Raw genomic sequence first — 11,256 nt, forward strand, 5'->3', positions numbered from 1 at the left:
TAACGAATTTACTATCATTATAATCATAGTAGTTTGACCGTTGTGGAAAGAGATAATATGAAATTATAACAGAGAGAGAGAGAGAGAGAGAGAGAGAGAGAGAGAGAGAGTGTGTGTGTGTGTATGAGTGAGCGGAGTCAACGTGCTTTTATTACAAGTATACATTACAAGAGTAAACATAGGAATACAAGTTAAGTGTATTTATAGGAACAATGTTCATGTTTCTATTCTATTCTTATTTCATACGTTATTTATTTCATTTAAATAATGTTTATATTTATAAACGATTGTTATTTTTTTTTATTTTTTATTTTTTATCAATTTAATTTCTTTTTTTTCAGATTTTATTTTATATATAAAAAAATGTCTTCTTTTTCGTTTTACATAGATTCAATGCTATATAATATAATATATATGTGTACGGTTTATATAATTATAATGTAAATACTATCACAAGTAATTAAAAAAAAAAACAAAAAACAATAGAACTTAGTATAATTATTGCATAAAAGTTGCTAAAGTTTTTTTTACTTTGAATTACTTGTTTGTTTTTAAGTACTTTCGTTTATTCGTTTAATTTGTTTGTCTTTTATGAAAAACTATATACAACACCATGGATAACAAATTTTCTAAAAGTGTGAGATCGATATTAATTATTTTTACAATTTATATCGAATGAAATCTGACGAAACTATTGATCGTTACTTATGTGTATATACATATACATATATATATATATATATATTTATAAATATTTATATGTGTGTATGTATGTGTGTACGCACACACGCGTACTATAGAGATCTAAATAATTCTGAGTTAAACATTACGAAACTAATTGTTATTAATAATAAATCTTCTGTTATTTGTTTTGTTTTATAACAATTTTATAGGTAACGAACATTTTTCGAAAACCACGAAATATCGTTCGTTAATTAATTTGGTATGATTTCATTGAACGTCTCGAATATAATCATACTGCACATGTCGTATCTTTGCAAAGAACGCATGCGAGTTATTTACGTATCTCTATAAATGATTTATAAAAAAAAAGAAAACAAATTTTGAAACGTATTCCTATTTTTTTTCTTTTTAAATTAAGAATTTACATGTACACGTATATGAAAATATTCAAATAACCGAACAAATATTATAATAATCATTCGATATTCGTACGTCGTACATATTCGATCTTATTTTTGTTCGTCTTATTCCTTCTTTTTATTTTATTATATTTATTTTTTGTTATTGTATTATTGAAACATAAAAATATATATTTGTAATCGTTGTACATTTATACGTCATTTAACCAAACTTTAAGTGGTATCTTATTGAAAGCCGTGTTAATAAATGATAAGAAGTGTTTGGCAATGCTACTACTAGCAGCCGGTCTCATTTCTTCGATAATCTCTTTCGCATGTTGATTGAGAAACTGATTCATCGCTTGACCAATAACGTTGTTACCATTTAATTCGTCGTTAATACGAAATCTTGCATGTCCAAGACTAAAATCTATGAGTAATTTAGTGAATTCTATGTAACGTACACCATCACGAATTTGTATTGCTCCTTGGGTACGTGCTACTGCTGCTATGTCACCTAATTCATTAAAAATAATATTATTATCGTTTGTACTATTTATGTTTATTGAAAAAATGTTGATAAAATTTTTTGCATTTTATTTGTTTTTAATTGCTTACCAAACAATGCCCAAAAGTCTCCATGACTTTTAATTGGAAACAAAAGAACATTTCCAGCAATTTCGTAACGACCTTGCAACTCGACCTTGGGAATGGTTAGGTGAAGATCAAATCTCAAATTTTTCAAATCTACTCGTACTTTCGTGGCATTGTAATTGCTCGCACCATTAACGGTAATGTTGGAATATAATGCGCTAACTCTGACCGCACCCTGCCCATTATCCATACGCAATTCCGATATATGTAGTGGTTCGATCGATGGCAAATCCAACTCCGGTATTCCTGGGTTGTTTGGAGAAGAGAAAGAAAGGAAGAGAGAAAAAAAGAAAGAAAAACCAATTGAAGAAAAAAAATACAAAGCAAGGTAATCGACTGATTATAACATTAATCACATGGGTTATCTTTAAATTATGAGTTTATGCATTTTATTAAAAATTGCAGTTTAAGTTTTCTATTTTTTTTTTTTTGCTCTTACAGAATATCACAGTATTCTTGGTTGACCGATGTATTATGACACATTAATAGCAAATTTCATCATCTTTAAAAAAGGGGCTAAAGGAAAAATGTCGGAAGTTACGACTTAACGTTGATTTACGTAACATTTAATATGAAAATACGACGTATATTATAGTCTATTATTGAATGAAATTTCAAATTCTCTATCATTAATTACCACAAAAACAAATTATCTAAGATTGTATGTGTAATTTAATAATATTGCTGTTATTTATAGAACTGTCTTGTTAAGTTGCAACAATTGTTGATGCTAATTAACGACACTTTCAATTGAAAAGTTACGTTCAATTATAGGTTTCATGAATCTAGGTATTTTTTTTATATAAGAATGACGTTAGATAAACCTTGTTATACCTCACCTTTTATTAAATACGGTTTCAGATGGTTAATCGATTTTGTCACGCATGCTTCGACTTTGGGATCCTTTTGTGAACATGGTATTACGTACTCCGCTATAAAAAAAATAAAACAAATAAATTTTATTTTTAATCACTTATCATCACTTATTAATCACTATAAATCGATGCATTTTTTTTCATTATTCACGTAAACAATTTGAACAGAATAAACGAGAAAACAAATGTGCACATTTTTCATAGATCTTCTGTTCAAATGTAAAACTAATGACACATAGTAATAAAATCAAAAGATTAAAAACTAATTATACTAATTATTCAAGGCTCTTTCTTTAAATTTCATTACAATCTCATTTTCTTCGAAGATACTTGTAATCATTTCTCAAAGGATTAAATTAATTTCCTGTATTACGATTTAAACTCTTCGTCAATCTGCATGATTCTTCGTTTTTTTTCGTAAAAAAAAAAAAAGAGAATAAAAATCAGATTTTGTGAATAAATCAATAAAAAAAAATAATAGGAAAATTTGTAGTAACTAATTTACCATTTAATTAATACATTCGTTTATAATAAAAGAAGATATTACTTTGACAATAAAATAAAATAAAAAATATAAAAGATAAAAGAGATAAAAAAAAGAAATTAAAAATTTTTATCGTAATTAAAATTCATGGATCATTCTTCTTCATTCACGATAGTATCGGTTAATTGTTATTTCTCCTCACGTAAAAACGTGTTTGTTTTCTCCGACGACTACGCGACGACGACTACCAAGGTCATTTTCAAGGTATCGACGACTTTTTAGTTGAATAGTTAATTTTTAGGTTTCTTCTTTTCTCTTTTAAAGTATACAATTTTATTGCATTGAAATTATTCGTTGAGATCAATGTTGTTAATCGATAAGATCGATCGGGTCGAGGTAAAGTCTTGACACTCGCGTCTATCTTCCTTCTTTTTTTCTCTTGAACTTGCTACGATATTGCCATTCGATCGATTTACAATCGAAAAATAAAACAACAAATAAAAAAAAATAATAAAATAAAATAAAATATAATAGGATTGAAAGGTCGGTCCACTTTGATCTGCACACTTTCGAAGATTCGTAAGTTTGATGTTTATCTTACAACTACACGTGGTTATTACTGTTATCGTCATTGTCATTTTTTCTTTACTCGTTTATGTACATTTTTCGTCATTACGTATTATTACGTGATCCATTGGAATCCACAAAGATACAAATGCGTCATTGCCACGACGAAGATTACGTTATCACTTTCACTCATAACTATGTCTCTTTCGTACTCTTTAATTTTGTATTTACTCTTACTCTTACTATTATTATTATTATTATTTTATTTTGTTTTATTTTTAATTTTATTTTTATATGAATAAGTAGGTCGAATTATCGAAATTAGAATCGTCGAATTAAATTAAATCACATAGATCCCTGATTAGAAACAATGATTTTGTTTGATAGTCAAATTTTTGATGACGAAATAATAATTTGATATTATCAAACACGAAACATTTTAATAATAATAATATAGATGAATTTTTTGTTATTTTTTATTATAAAATTTGGAAAAAAAGTGTGTACACTTGTTTAACAAATAAAACCAAATTTTAATATACGTGAGTGAATATAAAAATGATTAGTATACGATAATAGTAACAATTATAGAACGAATTTAGTTGGATAGTAAAATTTAAGAAGAAAGGTGTCTACGCTGTTGCAAGTAACAAATACTCTTACGTTTTAACGAGTTAAGTTTACGAACAACTCAGGTACTTTCTCCGAGCGATCGACGATCCTCCGCATAGAGTATTATGTAATCTCTGACATAACCATCGCCACGCCATCGAGAGTTGTTACGCCATGTTCTATTATACCATTATATTGACGGGTAATGTGTTCAATGCAATTCGATCTACCTGCCAAAATACACGAATACTCGTCCCCTTTCTAATTCGATAATACTCGAGAGCTGACCTAGAATAATCCTACTTGACCTCGAAAATTATTTCGATTTTCATTTTTATTTTTATCCAACTCTCATCAACTATCAACAATATTTTCTCAAAAGAAAAATACTTCATTCGTTGTACGATTAAAATGTTTACATACAAATTCTAAATAAAAATATGTAAAATAAATGTTGATTACATTGAAAATATGAATTTAATCGTTGAAGTATGATATAAAGGGTGAATATTTTCAACATGAGGAGATTCATTCATAAAATGTAATAAGAATAATATTACAAGATCGCACACGTTGGTACAATTATACGATCCCACGTAAGGAAACAAAACAATTTCTCTCTTCCTAGTTTCAATCGAGACTATTTATCGTACATAGAACATGTGTGTACGTAAAATGTTCGTAGAAACGTGTGAGACTCTACACACGAGGATGCTGAAACAAACGAACTTAACTTTCACCGATTCACTCCGAACTTACTATTACCTAAGACCGTAATATAATAATATGAATTTATCTAGGGAAAAAAACCATTTATTACAAAATATGTCTCTTATTGAACGTATAAGATCTATAAAAATAAAATTTTCTATTATATATATATATATACACACGTACACTTGTAAGTGATAACAAATAAACGAACAAAATTAATGCATATAATGTAAAGTAAAACTTACGAACTTCAAAATCCGGCTCATGTACTGCAGGATCATTCAACTTAAAATCCTGACAAATGATTGATCCAAGACATATTAAATTTAATAATACGATGACATTGATCACATTCTTCAAACTAATCATTTTTGACAACTTGTATCTTAGTTCTGTTGAAGAAGGATCGTTCCTTCCAAAACTATCGAAACTTGTTTCTTTTTATTTACTTATTTTTTAATTCTTTTTTATTTTTTGTTCGATTTATTTACACTTTGTTTTTTTTTTTTTTTTTAATGATAAATTAGAAACCCGGAAGTATGAATAATTTTCGTTAAATAATATCAACGTTCACTTTGTTAACTTCTAATCCATCAGGACATTATTTAGAATAACAATTTAAATGTGATTGTTTAAACGAACGAAAAAAAAAGAAAAGAAAAAATAATTAAATAAAATGAAATTTTGTATTGATATATCAGGTGATCGGAAATGGACCAGGTGAGTAACTAGTTGGTGGTTTTACGTTATACTAAAGACAGTTCCCTTCATATTCTGGCTTATATGCGAGAACCCCCTACTCTTTTTAATACTTCACCAACACAACTAGCGAGTTTAAGAGCTTCGTCCGTAACCGTCTTTCATTCGTTATTTTTCTTCGTTTTAAAAAGATACAAAGTATAATGTTACTATGTGTATGTTTTATTATTTATGTGTTTGTTGGGTATATATCATCGCGTGCACCTTTTTTTTATTTTATTTTTTCTCCCCTATACCTCGATGGAAAGATTAGTCTATCATCGAGAAAATGCCAGACTTTCTTTTTATTTAATCTATTCGAATAATCAAGTTTTTTTTTCTTCTTTTTCCTTTTTTTCTTTTTAACAGACATAATCATTAAAAGATCGAAAATGATTTGCAAAGTATTCATGAGCTTTGAATATGCATTTCAATATTTTGTTAGTATTTGTATATATGTATATTCAATTCAATTATTCAGTAGTTTGTGAAAATAATTTTTTAATAAAATTGTGTAGAAATAGAAGTAACATTTAAAAAGTGATTTTAATTATTAAATATTTATGACATTTAAATTATACGTTTAAGTAGTTCTTAAACTATCAATATATATTTTTAATTCAATTATGAAATATTTTTGGGAAAATAGTTTTTTTAATAGAATTATTTAGAAAAAGAAGTAATCTTTTTTATTCAAAATAATGCTTCCCTTTCGGGATACATGAGGTGCGTCGACACCGTTTTAATATAATACTTATTAAATTACATTATACATTTTTACAAATACACATACATATAAATACACATTTATTAACATCTTCTTTCTGCTACTGACTCTTAACACCGCTCTCTCCTTCTACTTAGTTCTTTCATCCATTCGATTCCCTTTCCTTCCTCTCCCATCAATACTTCTATCCTCTCTTCCGTTTCCGAATAATTACATTCCTTCATTACATGCATTCCTGTTTCTTTCTCTGTCCCACATAATCTGCACATAATCTTCTCATCCTCCTTTATCCAATATCTGCTTACCCTCCATTCATTCCCTAATCTAAACCTTGCCATTATTTTCAGTTTTTGTCCTTTACTTTTCTCTTGCAGGTATTTTGGTAGCCCTTCTGTTTTCCATCTTCTATATTCCCTGTTGTAATTCGATTCTTCTATCTTTTTATCCCTTTCCTTTCTTTCCTCTTCTATCACTTTATTTCTCCATATCTCGACCACATTCTGTCCACTGTCATCTCTTGCCTCTGCTTCTCATCTATTTAGTCCTGCTCTTTCATACATTTTTTTTCCCTCAATCTGCCCATTCTCGTTTCCTCCCATTTCTCCTTATCCATTTCTCTCCTGCAGTGTCTTTATAATTCGTTTTCCGCCCTCTTAATCTTTTCTTCATATTTAATTACTCTTACTCCTGCTTCCACTGCTATCCTTTCCACCTTCGTTTCTTCCCTTATCAAATATCCTGGTACACATAAATCCAATCCTAGTATATTCCTCAAGTATCTCTCCTGTATTCTTTCCACCTCTTTCCTCTCCTCTATCCCCCAAATTTCCACTGCGTACATACATATACTCTTCACCATTGAGTTGAACATTATCATTCTCCTTCTGAAGTCTCCACCAAATTTCCTCTCTCCAATGCTCCATATTTGTACCATAGCTGCTGCTGCTCTCCTTCTTATGTCCTGAATGTGCGACTCCTCCTTGTTGTTGTATCTGAACGTATATCCTAAGTATTTAATTTCGCTTACCTCTTCTATTTCTTTCCCATTATAGAACCATTCTCTTTTCTTTCTGCTCTTTCCCTTACTAAATACCATCACTTTCGTTTATTCTGTATTTAATTCCAGATCCTTCCTTTTGAAATATCTCCCCACGCTTTCCATCATTTTTTCTAGTTCCTTCTCCGTCTCTGTTATTATCACCAGATCGTCTGCATATGCCAAGGTGTATATCCTTTCCCCTCTTATCGTTATTCCTCCCTCCTGTTCTCTTCGTAAATATTCTTCTATATCCGCAATAAATATAATAAACAGGAGTGGGGGGGCTCAGTGGGCAACCTTGCCTCACACCTTTTTCGGTCCAAAACTCTTCTGTTATCTTCTTCCCTACTCTTACCTTGCTCTTCGTTTCTTCGTATATCTTCCCAACATTGTAGAAAAAGAAGTTATCTTAAATTTATTTTTATTTTCAATTAGATTTAAAATATTCATGATTTTTGAGTATATATATATATATTGAAATTATTTACACTATTTATTATTAAACGTAGCTATTAATTCGATGTATTTGTAATAAATTTAGTATTCATTTATGAAATAATCATTTGTCTGTTATTTTTTATTATTTTTATTTAGATAAAATGAATTTAAAATCAAAGTAGCAAATTATATTGTTACATTTACCAATTAGATTTCAAATATTTATTATCTTTCAGTACTTTACTAAGCACGTTAAAATAAGTAATAAAAAAAGGTATGGTATAATATCTTATCGGAATTATAGTCTTTTCTTATGGTATTTTTCATAACATTTTAGATTGATTTTTACAATTATATGCAAATAATAATTCTTATCTTATACTTGATATTATAATTTATTATATGAATATAATTAGATACAGTTCCAGACTGGATGTCATTATTGACCATTCATCGGATTAGTTTCTTTTTTTTCTAATTGAGACAGTGAATAACAAAATCATTATTTAAAAAAAATGTAATTATTAATGGAAATTTTATACGAATTATTATTAAACATGTTGCTCGATGATATCATGCCTGTTTTTATAATACTATATATTAATTGATTAGCAAGATATTTTGTAAATAAGAAACTTCTTAATAAACGAATTGATCGTGTGAAATCAAAATTAATTGATCAACACGATTACCTGATTTAAATTCATTGGATTTTTATTTTTTGGAGAGAAAACTTAAATCTTAGGTTTAGAACTAACCAATAAACAATATTGAAGAATTATATTATATTATATTCAAAAGTGTTGTCGATAAATTTAAATAATACCTGGTACTAAAGGAGGTCATTTCGAACAATTTCTAAACAAATAATAATAAAAACTATGTTAATATTTATGAACTTTTTTTTAAATATCTTGAACCTACTAAATCTAACTTTGAGGCTATGACCATATTTTCAATAATACTCTGTATAATATTTATAACGTAATTATATCGAGTGATTTCCTATAAATATTATTTATAAGATTATGTGAAAAAGAAAACTTAATAATTTAATAATTAAATAATTAGCATAAAAAATTAATAATTAATGCTAACGCACATCGTAAATTGGTAATAATAGGTAGACATAAAAACATTATAACGTTGGTGCATTTATTTTTTACATTTGTTTATCATTTTGTATAATATAATTGTGAACTATATGCAAATGTTATGTTTTTATTTTTCAAGAATCTTTCCACGATAAAATTTATAATGCATCTTTAACGCGTGACATTTAATTTTTTTTATATGTATATTTAATGTATATACTGATAAATTGTTAACGTAACTACTAATTAAAATGTTATGATATTCGCGATTATTTCCTTTGTTTTTTATTTAGAGCAAAAACCCGTCTGGATTATAAAGGTTGAAGGAAAATTATTTAACGATTTTTATATTTATATTTTATATTAAAAAAAGAAAAAGATCTTATAACATGAGATAATAATTTATTCTTCTGTTTGACGTAATTTGAATTATTCAAACATAAAAAAACATGGAAAAATAATATAAATATTAATACTAAATGATCGTAATAATAGCATAGTTATCAAACACGTAAATGAAAGAATAATTAATTAATAACATGAAAAAAAATTAATAATTTGTTAATTTTATTATTTAATTTACTATTTTTTTAATTACTGAAACGTATTTGTAAAAAAAAAAAAAAAAAAAAGAAATCAATGAATTTCCGATGAAAATCAAACAATCCTTCCGGAAGAAGAAAAAAAATAAATATTCTTCAATGGTCAAACTAAAATGACGTTATAGAAAATTCACGTATGTTAGAACTGGCCATGAATTTCGAACGATCAATTGTCTATCTAAATTCGTCTTGCGTGACTGTCCATTATTTATAATCGCATTATTATATTGTCGCATATTACTATTGGCCTTCTTGAATCTTAAACGAAAAAAAACAATTCCTTCTTTTCTCAACTAACTAGCTCAACTAACAACTATGTTATCACAGTCTTCAATAATCGATATAGAAAATTAGCAATTATAATAAATTGAAATAATTTTACTTGAATGGATACAAAACAGATCGTAATCAAGACCATTAAATCATTTTTTTTGCTTTTTTTTTGTTACTGACAATGAATATCTCATACTATGTAAAAATTGTTCTACGAATAAACGTGTAGTAACATGTGAATTTTTCTTAGAATCATCGTCATACTGAAATCATAAAGTAAAGATGTAGTAGAATAGTAAAATAGGTATAAAAAATGTATTGCATGTTTTTAATCGTAAATATATATATGGTTCTTAGTATTGTATTATAAATTGGTAGCTTCTTCATATTACAATATAGTACATATTACAATATCTACATGACTGGGACAAAGAAAGAGAAAAAAGACAGAGAAAAAGAGAGAGAGAGAGAGAGAAATGTAGAGAAAGAAACAGAGACACGAAGGTTATTGTAAAAGTCAGACTAAGGTTCTGCAATACTACTTGCAATATAAAACCATTAGATTATTATTCTCCTCGTGCAAACTTCTCGAACGTTGATGACTCGATTTGTAAGTTCATTCCTTAATGTTAAATGATAGGTTTTATCTATTGTATATATAATATAATACAAATTTTTTTTCTATCTTTCTATATGTCAATCTATAATAATATATTAAATATAAATATTATGTGATTTGATATACAAAATATGAATTTTTAGTTTCTGTAATTTAAATTTTTTATTTCGTGTTTTCTTGTATTTTTTTAAATATAATTTAAATTTATATAAATTTTAGTTATACCTATAATTATTATAGTTTATAGTTTTATATATTATTTATATATTTATATAATATATTTATATAATTTAATATATAAATTAATTTAATAATTATAATTTATTATATTTATAATTATATTATAATAATAATAATAACATAAATAATATATAAATAAAACTTTTTATAATATATTTAATTTATAAATTATAAATTTATATTAAATTAAAATTTAATTATAAATATAATTATATAATTAGAAATTTTTTTGTAAATAAATAATATTATTTTTCTATTACATAACTCGCTGCACTTTGATAAACAATCGATAATATTTTAATATCTTCTGAATCATTACCTTGATCCTTTTTTTTTGTCGATATTTCTTCCAATGCTACAAAACCAATACACATCATAGTTACAATTGTTATAATGTATGTATCATTCATCTTTTTTACAAACTTAGTTGTTTTCCACACTGATTTCGTTAAATTTTTCTTCCTCTTTCTTTCCTTCTCTTTCTTTCTCTTGTTCTCT

At 26.6% G+C, this 11,256-nt stretch overlaps 1 protein-coding gene across 1 annotated transcript; it reads right to left on the minus strand.

Moving 5' to 3' along the window:
- Positions 1–122: 122 nt before the first annotated feature.
- Positions 123–5,744, minus strand: LOC107065150 (protein takeout). Its single transcript, XM_015318587.2, has 4 exons — positions 5,234–5,744; positions 2,576–2,668; positions 1,701–1,982; positions 123–1,599 (listed from the first exon to the last, which is right to left on the minus strand). Exons 1-4 carry the CDS (start codon positions 5,355–5,357, stop codon positions 1,295–1,297), a joined length of 804 nt encoding a protein of 267 aa, XP_015174073.2. The 5' UTR covers positions 5,358–5,744; the 3' UTR covers positions 123–1,294.
- Positions 5,745–11,256: the final 5,512 nt, after the last annotated feature.

This window comes from Polistes dominula, unplaced genomic scaffold (genome assembly GCF_049000335.1).
Source record: "Polistes dominula isolate Pdom_NZ unplaced genomic scaffold, Pdom_raw_medaka contig_373, whole genome shotgun sequence".
Classification (NCBI taxonomy): domain Eukaryota; kingdom Metazoa; phylum Arthropoda; class Insecta; order Hymenoptera; family Vespidae; genus Polistes; species Polistes dominula.